Below are 24,817 nucleotides of genomic sequence, written 5' to 3'. Positions count from 1 at the left end.
TAATTTACCAAAGCCTCCTGCATAATTGGTTAACAAATCCATATAGCTATATACATGCTTTGCAACAATTTGATGATCACAATAGTTCTACTTACATATATGTCACACCACTCCAGCATAAGGAAAAGAAAAAAAAAGGCTTGTACTGGCTATGATACACCATCAGGTAAACGTGCTTTTACAATACCTGAAAAACATCCGGTTTTTACCTTATATGGATCGGGTCATCAGAAACAAAATTGACAAGATGTTTTGTTGAAGGCAGAACTTTTGTTGAAATGTTGTAACATTGGTTGATATATGATTTCTATATGGTCATTGAATCAAATCTAGGAGTAGTTTTATAATTTAGATTTGTATAGGACATACTCTGCATATAATTTAATTGTAAATATCGTGTTTTGTTCCATTTGTGTGTAAAACAAACTGCTCTTGAACATTATGTGTAATTAAAGATAGCGTTTGAATTAGGTACCGTGGCAAAGCACCAGTAAGTGGTTATAAAATTCGAGTAGTAAAACTACTAAGGCCCCGTTTGGTTCAAACGGACTAAAGCTTAGTCCCGTCGCATCAAATGTTTAGATACTAATTAGAAGTATTAAACATAGACTATTTACAAAACCTATTGCACAGATGGAAGGCTAAATGGCGAGATGAATCTATTAAGCCTAATTAGTTTATGATTTGACAATGTGCTGCTACAATAATCATTTGTTGATGATGGATTAATTAGGCTTAATAGATTCGTCTCGCCATTTAGCCTCCATCTGTGCAATTAGTTTATAATTAACTTATATTTAATCCTCCTAATTAACCTTCAAATATTCGATGTGACACGGATTAAACTTTAGCTCCGCATTTACTTTCTCTTTCCAGCTTCCGTACCATCTACGCCATTATTTTTTTTCCTCTTTCCGAGCATGCACATACATACATGTGCTGATGCTCCAACCGACCAGTACCCCATCAGATACGTCCACCATTGTAGATGTTGTAAAAATTATATAAACAATATTTTAGGATAGAAAATCAAGAACAAAAATCAACAAAAACTTATGCAGGAAAAAAATTTATACGAAAAATTCAAAGAACAAAAAAGTTTATATAATTTTTTAAAAAAGGAAACCAAAATTTTGAAATAAAAATATCAGCAAAAAATGTGAACAAAGTTTTCGATAAACAAGAAAGTAACATGAAAAACTTTTTGACGCAAAACTTTTTCTACTTTTTAAAAAAAGCTGGCAGAAAAAAATTGGAAGAAATAGTTGAGATAAAATTTACAAAACATATTCAGAAAAGCTAAGGAAAAACTTTGAGAAAAATTGAAGAAAAAAATTATGAACAGAATTCAAAAATGTTTTGTACAAAACTCTTGCAACAAAATCTAGAACAAAAGAGAGAAAAAGTATAAAAAAAGAAGTGATGCCTTCGGGAGCTTGCCTGCGAGGCTGCTGCGTCGCATCCCCACGTCGTGCGTCATGCGCAGCCGCTAACCTCCCTGCAAATCGCTATCGTTCTCTGGGCCTGTCGCCGCAGCCGAGCGCGCGCGGTCGCTCACCGGGGCTGCCACCACGCTCCTGCCCGCTTCTGCCGCAACAACGTCGCTACGCGCTCACCTGCACGCCGCTGGTTGCAGCTGCTCCCTCGGGCTCGTGCGCCGCTACACCACACGCTGCTCGATCCCCCCCTCCCCCGCTGGTGAAGCTCTCCACTCTCGGGGGGACGCACTCATCACCATGCGAGGGCACCACGCCACCGCCGCGGGATGCTTCCGAGCCCTCTCAGCTTCTTCATCGGTCAAGGTCTGCGGGGAGAGAGAAAAGGCAGACGGAATGAGGGAGAGAGAGTCACGGGAAGAGAAATAGGATAGGCTGGGGTCGATAGGAGCCTAATCTTCTCGTGGGGAAGGAATGGTGGGCCAGCGACCCAACATGCATGCGTGATGCGTCGTCAACCGGAGGGAGCGGTCGGTTGTAAATTCAGCTATGCTTGTGTGCGCCCGACCTTACATTACAAAAGCTGAAACACATCACAAAGCTCAAGAAAAAAAAAGAAAAACAGTACTACTTTGGTGGGTGTCACACTGTACAGGGAGAGTGCACTGTGAATTGGTACTGCATCGGCAGATACTCCTGTCTGCTTAAACAAGAAGCCGACTTGAACTAGCAATGATGGCAGTCCTTGTATATGCTAGCGGAGAATGGTTCGGTTCATCACATCACCAAAAGGAATAGATGCTTGCCTACCCCAATTGGACGGCAAGAAATGGTTTTATAAGGCGTATCATCCATCAATTAGATTTTATGGCCATAGAATATATATTGTCATATCCTCTTTTTTTCTTATGAATTACTCACTCCGTTCCAAATTGCAGGTCCTTCTAACTTTTTGGAGAATCAAACAATTTTATATTTGACCAAAATTATAAAAAGAATTATAAAGATTTATGGCATTGAATAGATATACTATAAAAATATATTTAATAAATAATCTAATAATATTTATTTGGTATCATAAATATTAATACTTTATTGTATAAAAATTGATGAAATAATGGGCTTGGCACATTCCAATTTCAGAAATTCCAAATAAATCTCAAAGGCCCATGTGGGCATGAGCAAGTGGTTGAGTGGTGCAAACCTTCAGTCCCACATTGCTAGTGGAGGAGGACGATGGCCAACTTAAATATGGAGGTTGTCTGTACTTGGGGAGAGAAGGAAAGCTCCACAAGCGCGTGCTCGCTCGCCTCACCTCGCCGGGCGTGGCGTGGCGTGCGACACCTGCATGAATGGTCCGCCGAAATCCGGCCCCTCACCTTGCGGGGGCGCGGTTTCCTTTTGCAATTTTATTTTTTGGTTAGTTGGTCTTTAAGTTAGCGAGATATATGGAAGCCTAATCGGTTTAGATCACGATCGCGACTTGAGATCGTGAGCTCTCCTATATATACGACTATCGGCCTCTACCGAAAATACATCTAATCGAGCTAGGTTTTTTTGCCTCTTCTCGCTGCTACGCTGCCACCGTAATCTACTCCATCCCGAGTGCCGGTATGCACCAACAAACGGGAGAGCAAATCTCCGAAACCTCTCGCTCTTGTGATCCTACACCAGGAGAGGACGAATAAGGTTTTTGGGAAGCGCTCCTCGCGACTGCTCAAGGTCTTCACCACAGCTCGTCTTGCGTCCCAGTCCGGCGTTGCGGCGGCCCATCATCTTTGGGGTCGTTTGCTGCACTCCGTCCGCAACACCATCGTTGTTCCATCAACAATGCTTCTTATCACAGCTGCATCCGCAAAGTACATATGCCGTGATCCGATCTGTTATTTCAGCATGTTTTCTGAGATAATGAAGTTGTGCTTGCTGTTGCCTAGTATGTTAGAGAATTGCATGCTAGGTTTTATTCTTGTCATGATAAATCTAGTTCAGAAATTAATCATGCAATTGTCTAATTTTCCAACAATCCAAAAACCTTATTTTAGGAAATTTGCTGATTTGGTATGGCTGGTTTTACTGAGTCACTGAGACCAGAAAAATTTACTGGTGTGAACTTCAAGAGGTGGAAATCAAAGGTTCGTCTATGGTTTAATGCTATGAACATCTGGGACACGAGGCTTGGCAAACCTGAAGGCGAACTTACTGCTAAAGTGTAGAAAAAGTTCGGTGATGCCAATATCCTTTTCATGGGATGTATCATTAGCAATATATCTGACCGTTTGGTCAATGTCTACATAGACATGACAGATGCGAAGGTGCTGTGGGATGCTCTGGTTGTAAGGTATGATGCAGCAGATGCAAGCAATGAACTATATACCTCATGGAGAGTTTCCATGACTACAAGATGGTGAATAACCGCTTTGTGGTAGAGCAGGTTCATGAGGTGCAACACATTGTGAAGGATCTTGAGCTCCTTAAGTGTCAATTACCCGAAAAGTTTGTGGCTGGTTGCATAATTGCAAAGTTGCCTTCTTCATGGAGGAACTTCACCACTAGTTCGAAACATAGGAGACAGGAGATATCAGTTGAAAATCTGATAGCGTCTCTTGATGTTGAGGAGAAAGCTCGGAAGGACACTGCTAAGAAAGGAGACCAAGGTCAATCTAGCGCCAACATGGTCCAGAAATTTCCATGTGGCAAGAACAAAGAGAAGAACAAAGTCGTCAAAACTACTACCTTTACGAAGAAGAAGAATAAGGCTGAGATGAACTGCTTCACTTGTGGTGAGCTCGGACACTTCTCTAAGGATTGTCCAGAGCGTGCAGACCGCAAGGGCAGAAGGGCTAATGGGTCCAAGGATGTCAACATGGTGACCATAGGCAACATTAGAGTCGGTTACGGTAATTTACCTACTATTCTTTTAGTTTTTCATTCCACTAGTTGGTGGCTTGATACGAGTGCTAATGTTCATGTGTGTGCTAACATCTCCTTGTTTTCTTCTTACCAGGTCGCCCAGGGTTCCACTGTGCTGATGGGGAATGGGTAACATGCTGCTGTTCATGGTGTTGGTATGGTAGATCTGAAGTTTACTTCAGAAAAGATCGTGCAGTTGAGGAACGTGTAGCATGTCCCTACTATCAACGAGAATCTTGTGAGCGGCTCGGTCCTATGCAAGGACGGATTTAAGATAGTATTAGAGTCCAATAAATTAGTCGTGTTAAAACATGGATAATTCGTTGGTAAAGGCTATGAGTGCAGAGGCTTGTTCCGCTTTTCCCTTGCATATTTTTGTAATAAATTAGTGAACCACATTTGTAGCAACGTTAGTAATGATGCGAGTACGTGGCATTCACATTTGTATCATATAAATTTTGGTTTAATGTCTCGGCTTTCCAGCATGTGTGTAATTCCGAACATCACCATTGCCAAAGGTTCTAAGTGCCATAGTTGTGTGCAATCGAAGCAACCTCGGAAGCCTCGCAAGGCAGCTGAGGAGAGACACTTGGCACCTCTAGAACTCATACATTCTAATTTGTGCGAGATAAATGGTGTGTTGACAAAAGGTGGAAAGAGATACTTCATGACTTTGATTGATGATGCGACTAGATTTTGCTATGTTTACTTGTTGCAAACTAAGGATGAAGCATTAGATTACTTTAAAGTTTATAAGGCTGAGGTTGAGAATCAACTTGAGAGAAAGATCAAGCGTCTAAGGTCTGATCGTGGTGGCGAGTATTTTCCAAAAATATTTGATGAATTCTGTGAGGAACATGGTATTATTCATGAGAGGACGCATCCCTACTCGCCTGAGTCCAACGGGGTTGCTAAGAGGAAAAGCCGCACACTAACTGACTTGGTTAATTCCATGCTAAATACTGCTGGTTTATCTAAGACATGGTGGGGGAGGCACTATTAACTTCATGTCATGTCTTGAATAGAGTTCCAAACAAGAATAAAGATCAAACTCTATATGAGATGTGGATCGGGAGAAAACCATCACTTTCTTATTTGCGCACTTGGGGTGTTTGGCGAAAGTCAATGTACCCATTTTGAAGAAGTGCAAGTTAGGACCTAAGACAGTGGATTGTGTCTTTCTAGGATAGGTTCAGAGGAGCATTGCTTATAGATTTTTAGTGGTTAAATCTGAGGTCCCTGATATGCATGTTGATACTACTATGGAATCTCGTGATGTAACATTTTTTGAGAATATATTTCCTATTAAAGATATGCATAGCAACTCTAAATTTTCTACTGAAATAACTCCTGAACCTACTGCACCTGTTGAGTCTTCTGAACAACCCGATGAGCATGAGCATGAGGATATCCTAGAGAAGGATGATAGTGAAGCTCCTAGAAAGAGCAAGAGACAGAGGGTTGCAAAATCCTTTGGTGATGATTTCACTGTGTACCTTGTGGACAATACTCCCACATCCATCACTGAGGCGTATGCATCTCCAGATGCAGACAATTGGAAAGAAGCTATCCAAAGTGAGATGGATTTGATTCTTTCTAATGGGACATGGGAGCTCATTGAACGACCCTATGGTTGCAAACCACTGGGTTGTAAATGGGTGTTCAAGAAGAAGCTTAGGCCTGATGGTACTATTGACAAGTACAAGGTTCGGCTTGTGGCCAAAGGTTACACATAGAAGAAAGGTGAAGACTTCTTCGATACCTATTCACCCGTCGCTAGAATGACCTCTATTCGAGCATTACTTTCTCTGGCTGCATCGTATAGTCTTATCATCCACCAGATGGATATAAAGACAACTTTCCTAAATGGAGAGTTGGATGAGGAAATCTATATGGATCAGCATAATGGGTTTGTGGTGAAGGGTTAAAAAGCAAGATGTGTACGTTGTTGAAGTCGTTATATGGCCTGAAACAAGCACCTAAGCAATGGCATGATAAGTTTGATAGAACTTTAACTTCTGCGAGCTTTGTCATTAATGAGGCTGATAGATGTGTGTACTATTGCCATGGTGGGGGTGAAGGAGTTATATTGTGCCTGTATGTGGATGACATACTGATCTTTGGCACAAACATTGATTTCATCAATGAGGTCAAATCTTTTCTATCACAAAACTTTGATATGAAAGATCTGAGAGAAGCTGATGTTATTCTGAACATCAAGCTAATTAAGAATGAGAATGGGATTACTCTTTCACAATCCCATTATGTGGAGAAGGTCTTCAACCATTTTGGTTTTATGGACAGCAAGCCTTCTCCAACACCTTATGTCCTAGCGTGATACTCTGAAAGAACAAGAAAACTAGTAAAGATCAATTGAGATACTCTCAGATTATCGGTTCACTCATGTACTTAGCTAGCGCAACGAGACCCGTCATAGCTTTTGCTGTGAACAAATTGAGCAGGTTCATGTCAAACTCGGGTTCTGAACATTAGCATGCACTTGAAAGGGTTATGCGCTACTTGGTGGGTACTATGAGTTATGGGATTCACTGTTCCGGGCATCCTGCGGTGCTTCAAGGATATAGTAATTCGAACTGGATTTCAGACACTGATGACCTATATGCCACGAGTAGATATGTGTTTACCCTTGGAGGTGGTGCAATATAATAGAGATCTTGCAAACAGACCATTCTAACAAGGTCAACCATGGAAGCAGAAATTACTGCTTTAGAAACAACCACTGTTGAGGCAGAGTGGCTGCATGATCTCTTGATGGACTTGCCTGTGGTTGATAAACCAGTGCCGACAATCCTTATGAACTGTGACAATCAAACGGTGATAGTCAAAGTGAACAGTGCTAAGGATAACGTGAAGTCATCAAGACATGTCAAGAGACGACTGAAGTCTGTCAGGAAGTTGAGAAACTCCGGAGTAATAAGTGTGACTTATATTCAAACAGACAAAAACCTGGCAGATCCCTTTACAAAAGAGCTATCACGGAATGTGATAGAATGTGCATCGAGGGAGATGGGTATGAGACCCGTTTGAGTTGCTGCAGTGGTAACCCAACCTATGTGATCGGAGATCCCGTGAATTAGGATTTGGGAAAAACAAGCTGTCGGTTGACTGAGGAGAGTAATTATAAAACCCTCTCAATGTGAAGATGAAATACTCTCAAATGCTGTAAGGGAGGTTAGCAATATGCTTTAATGTGTTTCTTTTAGCTTGGTTAAGCGAAGATGCTGTCCTACAGAGCATTCTTGAAAGAACACACCTATATGAGCCTGACTGTAAAATGTCACAGTCTACGAGACTTCGGTGATCTCTAGTAAACTCATGAAGAGACCAAGGAGTACGACGAATATGCTCCACCCACAGGGTAGGCTACTGGCAGCCAGGTACTAGTTCCGATTTTGAGTGAAACTTGTCCGTACAAAACTTGCAATTCAAGGCTTAGTCCATTGTTCAAGTTGTGGATGAATGTAGCTTGAAGCTATAGGCGAGAGTTCAACTTAACAGTCCTTGCTGAAACACTGGTATGTAAATAGCAGTAAGAAACAAGCAAAATCTCTGATGGACATTTGAGATCAGGTGGGAGATTGATGAATTAATGGGCTTGGCCCATTCCAATTTCAGAAATTCCAAATAAATCTCAAAGGCTCATGTGGGCATGAGCAGGTGGTTGAGTGGTGCAAACCTTTAGTCCCACATTGCTAGTTGAGAAGGAGGATGGCCAACTTAAATATGGAGGTTGTCTCCACTCCTTCAAGCTATGTATGTGGGGAGAGAAGGAAAGCTCCACACGCGCGCACGCTCGTCTCGCCTCGTCGGGCCGGACGGGGCGAAGGGCGCAGGCATGCGACACCTGCGTGAATGGCATGGGCGTGCAACACCTGTGGGGGCGCGATTTCTTTTTGCCATTTTATTTTTTGGCTACTTGATTTTTAAGTTAGCGAGATATATGGAAACCTAATCGGTTTCGATCACGATCACGACGTGAGATCGTGGGCTCTCCTATATATACGACTATCGGTCTCTACCGAAAATACATCTAATCGAGTTAGGTTTTTTTGCCTCTTCTTGCTGCTGCGCTGCCACCGTAATCTACTCGATCCCGAGCGGCGGCGTGTACCACGAACGGGAGAGCAGGTCTCCGAAACCTCTCGCTCTTGTGATCCTGCACCGGGAGAGGGCGAATAAGGTTTTTGGGAAGCGCTATGCGCAACTGCTCAAGGTCTTCACCACGGCTCGTCTTCCGTTCCAGTCCGGCGTTGCGGCGGCTCATTGTCTTCGATGTCGTCTGCTGCGTTCCGTCTGCAACACTGTCGTCGTTTCGTCAGCACCGCTTCCTATCACAGCTGCATCCGCAAAGTACATATGACGTGATCCGATCCGTTATTTCGCATGTTTTTGAGATAATGAAGTTGTGCTTGTTGTTACCTAGTATGTTAGAGAATTGCATGCTAGATTTTATTCTTGTCATGATAAATCTAGTTTGGAAATTAATTATGCAGTTGTCTAATTTTTCAACATAAATTTGGTCAAATTTGAGATACTTTAACTTTTCAAAACAGTTGGAATGCCTTAAAATTTCAAACGGAGAGAGCGTGTACATAACTCATCATTCATTGTTAATATATAACCAGTAGGGTCTGACCCCTCCCGTTTAATAAAAAAATAAAGATAAATCATTATGTGGGCTTTAACTGCAAGACTTGCACAGCTGTGCGACTATGCTACGGAGTGATAGGTAATCGTCAATGCACCACGACGGTCCACACACGTTCAATAAGAAATTTCGTCTCATGTACTCATGTCTTTTCATAGCATTAATTGACTGAAAATATATGATGGCTATCTTTCATATCTGATGGTGAAATGTGCAGGATACCATTCAGACGATACGACCAAGACTTTGACTGCTGAAACGGATGCCATCGAATGAGATGAACTGAACGCTTCCATTTCGATTTGCAAATATAGCTGCAGTCAGGTTTCTGCTTCTCCAAATAACAGCCATAATCTGGCTGCTTCTGATCCTACACATGTCATCCAGTTCCTCCCTTCGAGCTAAGAGATCGAATGGGAGATGCATCGCAAGTGAGAGTGGTGCACTGCTCTCATTGAAGGCCGGCTTATCAGATCCGGGAGGCCAACTCTTATCCTGGAAAGGAGAGGCGGATTGCTGCCAGTGGAAGGTTGTCCCTGCAGCAACCGAACCATCATGTTGTCAAGCTCGTTCTCCAATTTTTTTAGAAAAAGAAATAGTTTTGAACCTCAGTGACCGCACACGACCAAATTTTCACAGTATTGTCAGCTTATAAGCTGATTATAAATAAAAGGGAAAATAGTATCCAAATGAAAAGGAGAAAATGAAAAGTAAAGTCTATTATTTCTTCTATATTCATTCTTAGCAAAGATATCCAAGGCTATGATGTCAACATCTTGCTTGCCAAACGGACAGTCTCTTAACTTCTCACACTGTAATAATAGGGATCAAAATAGATGCATATCTACAAGGTATGATCTAGTTAATATTTTGTGCAAATTAGTGGAAGTCGTAGGTTTAAGATTTTAAGTTTACGTAATTTACCCCTCCAGTATTAGGCTACAGGCACGCACAGATTCCATTCGATCATGGAAAGATGACTGGGTAGTCTATACAGACCACAGAAGTGTCGCCAGCTATGCGAGTATGCAGTACTATAGGGAATTTGTCAACAGGGCTGTCTACGCGTTCAAACAGAACAGTATAACTATAAGAATTTTGTCTTGTATCTTTCCATAGCATTAATTAACCACAAATAATGGTAGCATATGACAGCTGTGCGACAAAATTGTGTGGATGATATCATTCCGACGATCAATGTCCGACTAATCGCGATTAGTCACGATTAATCTTGCTTTTATGCTGCTGCTCTGCTCTTGCTCTGCTCTCCTCTGCTGCTGCTCTAGTGCTTGCTCTGCTCCTGCTTCAAGTAAGTCGCCAACTGACCATTATTTGTGGTGTTGATGCTTGATGTATACTATGCACTATATAGTATACATATCATATCGGTCCTTGTATGTATGGACGACTAGGACCGACTAATCGGACCTGATCGACGACTAATCGTGACTAATCACCTTGTCGGTGCCATGGCGACTAGGTCCGACTAGACGACTGTATAACATTGCTGACGATACGACCAAGACTTTTGCGTTAGTTGACTGCTGAACGGATGCCATCGAATAAGATGAGCTGAATGAATGCTACGCTGATACTGCACTCATATCTCAGACGTGCTGAAAATGGCTGCGGTGAGGTTCCTGCTTCTCCAAGGAACAGTCCTAACCTGGCTGCTTCTGATCCTGCCCATGCCCTCAAGTTCCTCCCTTCAAGCTAAGAGATCGAATGGGAGATGCATCACAAGTGAGAGGGATGCGCTGCTCTCATTGAAGGCCGGCTTATCAGATCCCGGGGGCCAACTCTCATCATGGCAGGGAGAGGATTGCTGCCAGTGGAAGGGTGTTCACTGCAGCAACAGAACTAGCCATGTTGTCAAGCTCGATCTCCATGGTTCCTACGAACTGGGAGGTGAGATGAGCTCCTCCTTAGTTGGATTACAGCATCTGAAGTATTTAGACTTGAGTTGTAACAACTTCGATGGTTCAAGCATCCCAAAGTTTATTGGCTCACTTAAAAGTCTTGAATACCTCAACCTTTCTAAGGCGGCATTTGGGGGGAGAGTGCCTCCGCAGCTAGGTAACCTATCCAATCTCGTCTATCTTGATCTTAATTCTGGCTTCTACTCCTTATACTCAGACAGCCTTACATGGGTGTCACATCTTTCCCTACTGAAGTACCTTGATATGAGCTCGTTGGATCTTCACGCTGCAGTAGACTGGATTCATGGAATTAGCAGCCTTCCCTCACTAGAAGTTCTTCATCTAAGTAACAGCCATCTAAGAAACACAAATACCATTCTCAGCCATTCTAATCTAACAGCACTTAAGGTATTGGACATCAAGAACTCCTTTGATACTGCAATTTCTCCCAGTTGGTTTTGGCACATAAGGACATTGACTTATCTTGACCTCTCCTGGTGTGGCTTCCAAGGCCCAATTCCTTATGAGATGGGAAATATGACTTCACTTGAGGAAGTTTATACACGTGGCAACAATATTGGGAGTATGATACCACCGAATTTGGAGAACCTATGTAACTTGAAGATTATGGATCTTTCATTGAGTAATATCACTGGGGATATAGGTGATTTGATGGACAGGCTTCCAAAATGTTCATGGAACAAGCTGTACAAGTTGGAGTTTTCCAATAACAAATTGGGCGGGAACCTTCCAGATTGGTTACAGCCTCTAAAGAATCTGAGTTACTTAAGTTTGTATGGTAACAATATCACGGGTCCTTTACCATTGTGGATAGGAGGGCTTAACAATTTGACTATATTAAATCTTGGTGCTAACCGGCTGGTTGGTGAAATAAATGAAGAGCACTTGGAAGCATTGACAAATTTACAAGTACTAATTATGTTTGATAACTCTCTTTCCATGAGGGTACAGTCGAATTGGATTCCTTCATTCAAATTAAAGATGGCCATTTTCAGGTCATGCCAGCTTGGACCTGCGTTCCCATCATGGATTAGATGGCAAAGGAGTATCAAAGTTCTTGACATTTCAAATGCAACCATATATGACAATGTACCCGATTGGTTGTGGGTCATAGTTTCAAATGCTTCCTATTTGAACATGTCTAATAATTTATTAAGTGGCACATTACCAGCAAGTCTTGAAATGCTGGCGGCAGGAATGATTGACCTTAGTAGTAACAGATTTGCAGGTCCAGTTCCACGTTTTCCAAGAAAAGTAGGCTATCTTGACCTCTCCAGAAACAATTTATCAGGAACACTACCAGACTTTGGAGCCATGGTTTTATTTACTTTGGCTCTTTACAACAATTCAATTTCTGGCAGTATACCATTTTCGCTGTGCCTCGTGCAATGCTTGTATATGCTAGACCTATCAGGAAACATGTTATCAGGAGAGTTGCCCACTTGCAAAGGAGATTCTGGTCTGTACAAAGATATGCTTCTACTCAACTTAAATAGCAATAATCTTTCAGGAGTTTTCCCGTCAGCTCTTCAGATGTCCCGAGATTTAGTTTTCCTTGATCTTGCATATAACCAATTCTCTGGGAATTTGCCAGCATGGTTAGGAGATAAGTTGCCAAAGCTAGCATTGCTACGACTGCGGTCCAATAACTTTTCTGGCAATATTCCCGTTCAACTTGCAACGATTCAAGGGCTTCAATATATTGACCTTGCATGTAACCGCATTTCTGGTCAAATACCTGAGTCCATAGTGAACTTGAGTAAAATGGCTGGCTCCAACGTTGGTAGTTTCCTTGATGAAGTAGAAGGATCTGGATTTGCCATCATCGTTATTGATGACGTAGAAGCATCTATAATTGGCATCGAAACTTATAGTTATATTTTCTTTACAGAGACCACGTCAGTTCTAACCAAAGGGCAACAGCTTGAATTATCTAAAGGAATTCAGTACATGGTAAATATTGATTTATCATGTAACAATTTGACTGGACAAATTCCTCAAGGCATTAGTGCTCTGGTTGCTTTGAAAAGCTTGAATGTTTCTTGGAATCATTTAAGCGGGAGAATTCCCAATAACATTGGTGACCTCAAGGCATTGGAGTCCCTCGACTTGTCACATAATGAGCTATCTGGAGAGATTCCTTCAAGCATATCAGCTCTAACTTCTTTGGCCAGCTTCAACCTCTCGTATAACAATCTAAGCAGAACAATACCAACAGGGAATCAACTTCAGACGCTAGCAACTGATGACCCGGAATCAATGTATGTTGGAAACATTGGTTTATGTGGTCCTCCGCTCCCAAAGGGTTGCCCTGGAAATGGAACAAGTAATTTTCCAGTTGATGAGCCTGAGCAGAAGGACAATGGGATGGTGAACTCTATCTACCTGAGCATGATTATTGGGTTCATCTTTGGTCTTTGGGTGGTGTTCTGCATTATGTTGTTATATAAGGGATTGCGGTATTCCTATTTTGCCTCCATTGATTACTTATATCACACCATGTGCGTGCATGTGGTTGTCACTTGGAACTTCTTGGTGAGAAGGTAATTCTTGATGTGTTACATCGTGTGACACGTATAATTAAGCTATGTACTTGTAGTGTGTGTATGAATCACCAGAGGATGGTTATTCTCAGTATAAGTATTACTATATTAGTTACTGTGTGCACGGTACAACAATGTATCATTGTATGATGGTCTATGTATGCGGGTATAGAATAGCTTATTCTGTGTTTGGGTAGACGCGCAACAACCAAGTGCATCCAGACCCGCAGGGCCAAGCGCGTCCCGCAACGATTGTCCTTCCTCAACGGTGGTAATTAATTCTGCCGCTCGCGACAGGTCAAGCCTTCTGCGGCTCGGTAATTAATGGTGCGCAGTCTCATTTATGGATTATTTACATTGATTTGATTTTGTTCACGGTGATTTCGGGAATTCGGGTTCACGTTGCCGCGTGCATTGCTGGCTTCGTATCCATCATTAGCACGAGACATCACACACATGCATGTAGGTAGTTTCCGGTAATTTCCAGGCAGCGCCAAAGCCCTGTGCATGTAGGTGGTTGACTCGTTATCCGCGTCCATATCAGCTTGCAAGTGTAGAATATATGGATTACGAGAAAGCAAGTGTAGCACAAAAAGCTTGCAAGTGTAAATATATGTATATTTACGTTTGTTAATTTGATACAAAAAGCTCGTAGCTACAATAGTTACCACAATTTCATTTTAAAAGGGAGTAGTTACCACAATTCCACGCCAAACTGTTTTGAGGAACCAGTTACTGTATTAGCGAGTCAAATTTACCAATAAATACTTACGAGATCCCGCAAAAAAATACTTATGAGAATTAGAATTGCTTGAGATGATTACCAATAAATACTTACGAGATCCCGCAAAAAAATACTTACGAGAATTAGAATTGCTTGAGATGATAATTAGGATAAGTTACTATATTGGTGAGTCAAATTTACCAAAAAAATGTTTATGAGAATTTGAATTTCTTGATATGATAATAAGGCTGAGTTACCATAATTTTATAGTTAGTCTGATGAACCAGTTACTATAGTGAATTCGTGGAACCATTTACCATGAATTAGTTATGGACAAATCCCATGAATCTAGACAATAATTGAGATGGGAATAACCACAATTAGCATCAAGCGGTTCTGATAAACCAAGTACCACAAGATGGAACAAATTTACGAGAAAGTCGAATGACACCAGACGATAATATTTTCACAATTGTGTCTTCAATTTACCACAAGGTACTTACCAGAATAACGTCATCAATTTACCACAAAGTATAGCGTCATCAACTTACCAAAAAGGTATTTAAAAAATAGTGTCATGAATTTACCAGAGGTCTTTACAAGTGTAGCGTCATCAGTTGATGACAATGGTAGTTACCAGACACTATTGTAATTAATTTACCAGACAAATAAATTAGGATTGGAAACAAATGAATCAATTGGAAGATCAAATCAAATAGGGACCCGAGTTCTGGTATTAGCCAGCTATGCGAGTATGCAGTACTATAGGGAATTTGTCAACACGGCTGTCTACGCGTTCAAACAGAACAGTATAACTATAAGAATTTTGTCTTGTATCTTTCCATAGCATTAATTAACCACAAATAATGGTAGCATATGACAGCTGTGCGACAAAATTGTGTGGATGATATCATTCCGACGATCAATGTCCGACTAATCGCGATTAGTCACGATTAATCTTGCTTTTATGCTGCTGCTCTGCTCTTGCTCTGCTCTCCTCTGCTGCTGCTCTAGTGCTTGCTCTGCTCCTGCTTCAAGTAAGTCGCCAACTGACCATTATTTGTGGTGTTGATGCTTGCTGTATACTATGCACTATATGGTAAACATATCATATCGGTCCTTGTATGTATGGACGACTAGGACCGACTAATCGGACCTGATCGACGACTAATCGTGACTAATCACCTTGTCGGTGCCATGGCGACTAGGTCCGACTAGACGACTGTATAACATTGCTGATGATACGACCAAGACTTTTGCGTTAGTTGACTGCTGAACGGATGCCATCGAATAAGATGAGCTGAATGAATGCTACGCTGATACTGCACTCATATCTCATACGTGCTGAAAATGGCTGCGGTGAGGTTCCTGCTTCTCCAAGGAACAGTCCTAACCTGGCTGCTTCTGATCCTGCCCATGCCCTCAAGTTCCTCCCTTCAAGCTAAGAGATCGAATGGGAGATGCATCACAAGTGAGAGGGATGCGCTGCTCTCATTGAAGGCCGGCTTATCAGATCTCGGGGGCCAACTCTCATCATGGCAGGGAGAGGATTGCTGCCAATGGAAGGGTGTTCGCTGCAGCAACAGAACCAGCCATGTTGTCAAGCTCGATCTCCATGGTGACTGTGGTCCTTCCTACGAACTGGGAGGTGAGATGAGCTCCTTCTTAGTTGGATTACAGCATCTGAAGTATTTAGACTTGAGTTGTAACAACTTCAATGGTTCAAGCATCCCAAAGTTTATTGGCTCCCTTAGAAGTCTTGAATACCTCAACCTTTCCCGGGCGGCATTTGCGGGGAGAATACCTCCGCAGCTAGGTAACCTATCCAAGCTCGTCTATCTTGATCTTAATTCAAATTATTACGTGAATTACAGAGGCCTTCTATACTCAGACAGCCTTACATGGGTGTCACATCTTTTCCTACTGAAGTACCTTGACATGAGCTCGTTGGATCTTAGCGCCGCAGTAGACTGGATTTATGGAATTAGCAGCCTTCCGTCACTAGAAGTTCTTCATCTAAGAGACAGCTATCTAAGAAACACAAATACCATTCTCAGCCATTCTAATCTAACAGCACTTAAGGTATTGGACATCAGCTACAACTCCTTTCATGCTGCAATTTCTCCCAGTTGGTTTTGGCACATAAGGACATTGACTTATCTTGACCTCTCCTCGTGTGGCTTCCAAGGCCCAATTCCTTATGAGATGGGAAATATGACCTCACTTGAGCAAGTTTATATAAGTGACAACAATATTACGAGTATGATACCACCGAATTTGGAGAACCTATGTAACTTGAAGATTATGGAGCTTCCAGCGAGTAATATCATTGGGGATATAGGTGATTTGATGGACAGGCTTCCAAAATGTTCATGGAACAAGCTGTACGTGTTGGATTTTTCCTATAACAAATTGGGCGGGAACCTTCCAAATTGGTTACAGCCTCTAAAGAACCTGAGTAACTTAAATTTGTATGGTAACAATATCTCGGGCCCTTTACCCTTGTGGATAGGAGGGCTTAACAATTTGACTATATTAAATCTTGGTTCTAACCGGCTGGTTGGTGAAATAAATGAAGAGCACTTGGAAGCATTAACAAATTTACAAGTACTACTTATGTCTGATAACTCTCTTTCCACGAGGGTACAGTCGAATTGGATTCCTTCATTCAAATTAAAGGTGGCCGGTTTCAGGTCATGCCAGCTTGGACCTGCGTTCCCATCATGGATTAGATGGCAAAGGAGTATCAAAGTTCTTGATATTTCAAATGCAACCATACATGACAATGTACCCGATTGGTTGTGGGTCATAGTTTCAAATGCTTCCTATTTGAACATGTCAAATAATTTATTAAGTGGCACATTACCAGCAAGTCTTGAAATGTTGGCGGCAGAAATCATTGACCTTAGTAGTAACAGATTTGCAGGTCCAGTTCCACGTTTTCCAAGAAACAATTTATCTAGTTATCTTGACCTCTCCAGAAACAATTTATCAGGAACACTACCAGACTTTGGAGCCACGGATTTATTTACTTTGGCTCTTTACAACAATTCAATTTCTGGCAGTATACCATTTTCGCTGTGCCTCGTGCAACGCTTGGATATTCTAGACCTATCAGGAAACATGTTATCAGGAGAGTTGCCCACTTGCAAAGGAGATTCTGGTCTGTACAAATATATGCTTGCACTTAACTTAAATAGCAATAATCTTTCAGGAGTTTTCCCGTCAGCTCTTCAGATGTCCCAGTATTTAATTTTCCTTGATCTTGCATATAACCAATTCTCTGGGAATTTGCCAGCATGGTTAGGAGATAAGTTGCCATCCCTAGCATTGCTACGACTGCGGTCCAATAACTTTTCTGGCAATATTCCCGTTCAACTTGCAACGATTCAAGGGCTTCAATATATTGACCTTGCATGTAACCGCATTTCTGGTCAAATACCTGAGTCCATAGTGAACTTGAGTAAAATGGCTGGCTCCAACGTTGGTAATCTCCTTCATGAAGTAGAAGGATCTGGATATGGCATCAGCCTTATTGGATTAAAAGGATCTGGAATTGGCATTGACATTATTGCTGAAGTAGGAGGATTTGGAATTTTCTTTACAGAGACCACGTCAGTTCTAACCAAAGGGCAACAGCTTGAATTTACTAAAGGAATTCAGTACATGGTAAATATTGATTTATCATGTAACAATTTGACTGGACAAATTCCTCAAGGCATTAGTGCTCTGGTTGCTTTGAAAAGCTTGAATGTTTCTTGGAATCATTTAAGCGGGAGAATTCCCAATAACATTGGTGACCTCAAGGCATTGGAGTCCCTCGACTTATCACATAATGAGCTATCTGGAGAGATCCCTTCAAGCATATCAGCTCTAACTTCTTTGGCCAGCTTCAACCTCTCGTATAACAATCTAAGCGGAAGAATACCAACAGGGAATCAACTTCAGACGCTAGCAATTGATGACCCGGAATCAATGTATGTTGGAAACATTGGTTTATGTGGTCCTCCGCTACCAAAGGGGTGCCCTGGAAATGGAACAAGTAATTCTTCGGTTGATGAGCCTGAGCAGAAGGACAATGGGATGGTGAACTCCATCTACCTGAGCATGATTATCGGGTTCATCTTTGGCCTTTGGGTGGTGTTCTGCATTATGTTGTTACATAAGGGATTGAGGTATTCCTATTTCGCCTCCATTGATTACTTGTATCACACGATGTGCGTTCATGTGGTTGTCACTTGGAACTTCTTGATGAGAAGGTAATTCTTAATGTTTTACATCGTGTGACACGTATAATTAAGCTATGTATTTGTAGTTTGTGTATGAAGCACAAGAGGACGTTTATTCTCTGAATAAGTATTACTGTATTAGTTACAGTGTTCACGGTACAGCAATGTACCAGTGTATGATGGTTCGCTATAGTGCGTGTATAATGCATGAACTCTAAAATTCCGCAGTGGACATTTTTTTTCATGAGTAACTTTTGTTTGCATATTTGTTTTTTATATTGCATAGGGATTCATGAATAAAAATGGCACCCTATATACACATGAACGAAGGCTATTCTCTTGTCCGGAATCGACATCCTAGCAACATTTCATATTATTTCGACAGAGGGAATCGAGCAGGATTAGCTGCTTGATCTACATGATTTTGCCCAAAAAAAAACACATGAACGTGAAATTCGATTGATTCATGCGTTCGGAACGGAACTGAAGTTGGAGCCAGTGAAGTGTGTTGAGCTTACAAGATGCGTGCTGGGAAGCTTCCAGAGCAAGCTCTCCATGCGCTTCTGTGCCTCTGACTCTGGGCCAAGTTCGTCTTCGCATATCGGTTTTATACTGGGCTGGAGGATCCGTCCATCCATTGATCGTGCCCAGGAGGGTAATAGCCTGGCCCATCAGTTTGGGACTAGTAGGTAGGCTGCTGTTTCCGAGCACCGGCCCACAAAGCAATTCTGAGTCCATGTACGCGCACACACCTCCCGACAGGCCGTGGGCGGATCGTGTTGGTGCTGCAGAGAGGTGTTTTAGTTCTTCAACAATTTTTTTAAAAAAAAATCGAGGTCATTTTGGTTACCTTGGTGCTTGATATGATCACCTAGCTATGGAAGTAGTGGTTGCATGTAAAGACCCGTAAGCCAGAACGGCCTCGCTAGCTAATAGCCTCATACGAAGCAGTACAAAACCTCATACGGCCAATCACCAATCTGAAGGTCTGGTGGTCAAGTATGATGAATACATATCCGAAAAGAAACCAGATCATCACTTATACCATCTGGAACATATGGAAAGAACATTGCCGGTGCGTCTTACGGCAACAAGAGTCTGAAAATATTTGGAGACCCCCTTGCTGCAAGTCCAAGCTCTCCAAAGGCAGTCACAAGAATTAACCCAAGCAGGGAGGCAGAACAGATAGCTGCAGGAAAGGAACCAGAACTAAGAAATTACTTGTGAGAACGGGAGGAAGCTGAGTGATTTAGCACGGCGTTGAGCCGTAGAAGTTGTTGCGTTGGTAACGAAGCTGACTACGTTCTGCAGGGCCTTTGGGGGAAGAAGAACAACAGTTGAAGGGGTACGGGCCTATGAATTGTGCCGGCCAGTGGCATTACGAAACAAGATTAGGAAGGGCCCGAGTCCTCTCACCTTGGCGCGCTCGATTCCCCGGCATCGGCAGTGACTGTTGCTGCATGCGGCCATGGAGGAAGCTAGCCAGGGAGGACGGACGAGCTACTGTCGGAAAGGTGAGCAACCTGCGGCAGCGAATCGTTATCCTTTTATGTCTGATAGAATGGCCTCGTATTGAGCCGTGATGCACTGCCGTGTTGCTTTTGGTGCCTCGTGGTTGTTCGATAAAGTTCCTAGGTAGCCAATGCTTGTTAGAAGAGATGAGTGTTCATCGTATCTAATGGGGTGCCGCATAGGCGAATCGTGCGCGTGTATAGCTTCCCTTTGTTGACAAATGACAAAGATAATGAAAAGCATACTTTGATCTTTGTATTTATTTCTATCTATATCTATGTGTCCTCTGAAACTGTTGACCTTCTATCTACTATAATGACAAAAAAAAAAAGCTTTTTCCCTGGTTCCGCCACTGCCTGCAGCTTGCTAGTCTGATCCAACATGATGTTGCCGTGCTACAGCTGGCGCGAGCGCTCCCAGAGTAGTACCTCTACATGCTGATTCGGGACCGGCTATTGTAATTTAGGCCGGCAGTTTTCCCTTTTTCTCATTAGGTCTGGCATCTTGTCAAGGCTAACTCATGTAAATTATGTTGTCTCCTACTTCAATGAATTACAAGGACAACACCTGCTATTGTCCTAAAAAAAAAGTACAAAACTGCTCTTCTTGCGTTACAAGGACAGCACGCTACGCACGCTACACTAGCCATCCATTATTTGCCAAGCTTATTTTCAAGTATGGATTAGTTTCTTAGATTGTTGTGGCAAAACCTACTCAGGACCTGTATGGATACACTCTCCTAAAGATTAGGAGTTCACTTTTAGAACACTTTTAGGACTTGTGCATCCAAACAGGGATCCTAAAAGTGCACTTCTAAACTTTAGGAGGGCCATTTTCATTAGGAGGGTCAAGGGGTACTAATGGATCCTATTTCTCCTAAAAATGGTCCCCAAATCCCCCTTTACCCCTATTACCTCACATGCATTAATGACGTGAACAGTGTAGGGGTAGTTTAGAGGAGTAATTAGGGGATAAAAATGATATTTTTTCTCTAAAGTTTAGGACTAGTAATTTGAGAGTCCTAAACTTTAATACACTACTAAACTTTAGGAGTTTGTATCCATACATCGGTTTCGAGTAATAAACAAATCACATTTATATGTGCATTTTTAGTGCTTAATGTTCGAGTCATAAACTTACTAAATTTAATTAGTATGCTCGGACACACCTATGTGGGACGGTATGTGTCCGAGTGTATCCGACCTATGCATTACAATTACTCCATCCAGACCGGTTTATAAGGTGTACAAGCACACGAAAGCTGAAAGCCATTGTTCTGGCATGTTCTGATTAAGCTTCTGAATTCTGATACCGCAAACTTTTTCCCAATGACTGGATTCATCGAACCAAATCGAATTCTTCATTTCAGATTCTTACAGGGTACTTGGACAGAGGAATCGAATAGAATTAGCTGCTCGATCTACTTGGATTTTCCCAAAAAAAAATCGTGAAATTCGATTGACTCTTGCGTTCCGAACAGAATTTGAATTCGAGCCAGTGAAATCTTCAGCTTAGGACATGCGGGCTGGGGAGATTCCAGTCGAGTTAGCAGAGTCCTGGACTGGGAGTAGATTGAGCTTCCGTCATGGCTGATGGCTGATGCTGTTCTGTTCTTACCATGCGCATTGTGCCTTTGACTGGGCCAGGTTCATCTTAGCATATCGGATTTACTGGGCTATGATTTGTCCATCGGGCCGGGAAGGAAAAGTCTGGCCCATCATCCATCATCTGGTGTAGTCTGCTGTTTCCGAGCACACAGCAGCCCACAAAGGAATACTACGTCCAATGTTCGGTCGCTTGGCCCGACAGGCCGTGGCCTGTGGTTGGTGCTGGGCCACCCAAACCCAGTAGACGTGTCATTTGGCTGCCTTGGTGCTTCATGCCAACCAGTAGAAACTCATTCTAACTAGCAAAGTAGCGGTTGTTAATGAAGACCGGTAAGCCAGAGAACGCCTGACTAGCTCAAGTCATAGCCTCATGCCAAACAGTACAAATAAGCTTCTCTTGTTCCATCCGTTACAAGGGACAGCACAGCACATAGTAACCATGGTTGCAGTAGCACATCTATAACAAAAGCTTTTTTCCAAGCAAACTTAAGTGGAGATCAGTTGGTTAAATCCTGGTGGCGAAACCTACTCGTTGGATTTCAGTCATAAACCCATCACAATTTGTGGGTTCTCTACAATATAAAGCATGAGTTTCGTCCGTCCGCACTCTCCCTCCGCGCCTGCTCAGAAAAAGAAATAAAAGATCCCGCCATGTCAATCTACTTATGCCGTTTGCCGTCCTCCCGGCCACTTCACCCAACTCCTGACCTCCTGTGCTACCCATGTTGCCGACAAGGTTCGCAATCTAGACGATGGCTCCCCTCCTCAGTGCACGCGGCGAGAACAGAGAACCTACAAGAAAGCATTTGTGCAGTAGTCGTCGGTGATTTTGAGATGACCGATTAAGCTGAGTAGTTGAACCTCGACGAATTTGTCTCTTCTTTGCTTCAATCAGCCGTGAAAAAGAGTATGGATGCTTGATTTTCAATCAGTCGTCATTAAGAAGAGAAAATCATAGTACAGAGTTCAGAATTCATAGGAACATAAGCGACCAAAACGAAATGAGAAGAACGAAAAGTGGAAAACAGAGCTAAAATAATCTGATCCCTAACAAAGAAGCTAAGCTGGCAAATCCAGCACGCGCCCATAATCCCTAACAATCTGATTTTCAAAATTGGCCACTTAATATAATATAGGATGTATAGTATGTATTCATGATTCAGAGTTGTATCGACATTTGGGAATGAGTCCTTGTAATTTACCAAAGCCTCCTGCATAATTAGTTAACAAATCCATATAGCTATATACATGCTTTGCAACAATTTGACGATCACAATAGTTCTACTTACATATATATCACACCACTCCAGCATAAGGAAAAAAAAAAGGCTCGTACTGGCTACGACACACCATCAGGTAAACATGCTTTTACAATACGTGAAAAAATATCCGGTTCTTACCTTACGTGGATTGCGTCATAAGAAAGAAAATTGACAAGATGTTTTGTTGAAGGCAGAACTTTTGTTGAAATGTTGTAGCATTGGTTGATATATGATTTATATATGGTCATTGATTCAAATCTAGGAATAGTTTTACAATTTAAATTTCTATAGGACATATTTCTACTTATAATTTAATTGTAAATATTGTGTTTTGTTCCATTTGTGTGTAAAACAAAGTGCTTGAACATTATGTATAAATTAAAGATAGCATTTGAATTGGGTACCGTTGCAAAGCACCAGCACCTTACTAGTGGTTAGTGGTTATAAAGTTCAAGTCGTAAAACTACTAACTTCGGTATACTAGGACACACCAACGTGAGTCGATTTCCAACTGCATTTACTTTCTCTTTCCAGCTTCCGTACCATCTACGCTTTTTTTCCTCTTTCCCGACACGAGCATACACATGCACACATGTGCTGATGCTGCAACCAACCAGTGCCCCGTATGATACGTTGACCATCGTAGACGTTGCAAAAATTATATAAACAATATTTTGGATAGAAAATCAAGAACAAAAATCAACAAAAACTTTTGCACGAAAAATTTTTATACAAAAAATTCAAAGAACAAAAAAGTTTATATAATTTTTTTAAAAAAAGGAAACCAAATTTTGAAACAAAAATATTAGAAAATAATTGAACAAAGTTTTTGATAAACAAGAAAGTAACATGAAAACTTACAAAATTTACAAAACATATTCAGAAACGCTAAGCAAAAAATTCGAGAAAAATTGAAGAAAAAATTGTGAATAGAATTTGAAAATGTTTTGTACAAAACTCTTGCAACAAAATCTAGAACAAAAGAGAGAAAAAGTAAAAAAAGGAGTGATGCCTCTGGGAGCTTGCTAGCGAGGCCACTGCATCGCATCCCCACGCCGTGCGTCATGCGCAGCCGCTAACCTCTCTGCGAATCGCTATCACTCTCTGGGCCTGTCACCACAGCCGAGCGCGGTCGCTCATCGGGGCACGCCACCGGTTGCAGCTGTTCCCCCCAGGCTCGTGCGCTGCTACACCACAGGCTGCTCGATCCCTCCCCGCTAGCGAAGCTCTACACTCTCAAGGGGGGCACGCTCGTCGCCGCGCGAGGGCACCACGCCGTTGCTGCGGGAATGTCACACCCTAAAATTTTCGAATTTCAGGATGTGATTAAAAAGAGTAATTGAACAACGATTTTCTCATAATTTTAAAATTTTCTAACATTTATTTTTCTTTATAGGAAATTTAGTATAGGAAAAATAATTGTTTGCTTTTCTAAATTAAATAATGTTGTTCTATGTCTGTGCATTCATGTCGCTGCATCTTGGTGTTTCTTAAGTGCAAAGTTTAAAAAATGCGTTTAGACGTTGCCCAGACCCTTGTGAGGATTTTCCATCTTTTTCCGAAATTTATTCTCCTTTTCCTAGAGCTAAATCCAATTTTTGGAAGGCCCTAGAATCCTTTTCACAAGCTCCAAGTATTTTATTTGGATTCCTTGCATCCCAATCCATCTCTGAGATTTATCTCAGATTTTTTGGAATTTTCTAGGTATTTTTCTCGCTTTAGAAAACGAGTCTGGTTATTTCTGGAATTGTTTTCGCGCAGATAAATAAATTCAGAAATTCCAAAAAATAGAAAAATCAACCCGAAAATATCTTTTTCTGAGTCTGGCCTATATATATATCACCGTGTTCGTCTCGACGCGAGGATTTCAGATCCACAAAACTTTTCACGAGTTGCCTCTCCTCTCCTAACTCCGTAGATCTGAACTCAAAGATCGGTCTTTGCTAAACTCCGGCGAGCTTTTCTGGCGAAACCGTGGACTTCCG

At 41.9% G+C, this 24,817-nt stretch overlaps 2 protein-coding genes across 2 annotated transcripts; both read left to right on the top strand.

The window, feature by feature from the left end:
* Nucleotides 1-10,585: 10,585 nt before the first annotated feature.
* On the top strand, nucleotides 10,586-13,694 carry LOC117866273 (uncharacterized). Its single transcript, XM_034750438.2, has 2 exons — nucleotides 10,586-10,923; nucleotides 12,847-13,694. Exons 1-2 carry the CDS (start codon nucleotides 10,638-10,640, stop codon nucleotides 13,500-13,502), a joined length of 942 nt encoding a protein of 313 aa, XP_034606329.1. The 5' UTR covers nucleotides 10,586-10,637; the 3' UTR covers nucleotides 13,503-13,694.
* A 1,537-nt stretch (nucleotides 13,695-15,231) lies between these two features.
* Nucleotides 15,232-18,702, top strand: LOC117866321 (receptor-like protein EIX2). Its single transcript, XM_034750511.2, has one exon. The coding sequence runs from the start codon at nucleotides 15,573-15,575 to the stop codon at nucleotides 18,483-18,485; it is 2,913 nt and encodes a 970-aa protein (XP_034606402.1). The 5' UTR covers nucleotides 15,232-15,572; the 3' UTR covers nucleotides 18,486-18,702.
* The last annotated feature ends 6,115 nt before the right edge of the window (nucleotides 18,703-24,817 follow it).

Source organism: Setaria viridis, chromosome 8 (assembly GCF_005286985.2).
Source record: "Setaria viridis chromosome 8, Setaria_viridis_v4.0, whole genome shotgun sequence".
Taxonomy (NCBI): Eukaryota; Viridiplantae; Streptophyta; class Magnoliopsida; order Poales; family Poaceae; genus Setaria; species Setaria viridis.
This window is presented reverse-complemented; position numbering and strand designations above follow the sequence as displayed.

Coding starts and splice junctions, on each gene's coding strand:
- LOC117866273 (XM_034750438.2), top strand. CDS start 10,638: ATGGCTGCGGTGAGGTTCCTGCTTCTCCAAGGAACAGTCCTAACCTGG. Junction 10,924..12,846: donor TGGTTCCTACGAACTGGGAG/GTGAGATGAGCT, acceptor TTTTCTTTACAG/AGACCACGTCAGTTCTAACC.
- LOC117866321 (XM_034750511.2), top strand. CDS start 15,573: ATGGCTGCGGTGAGGTTCCTGCTTCTCCAAGGAACAGTCCTAACCTGG.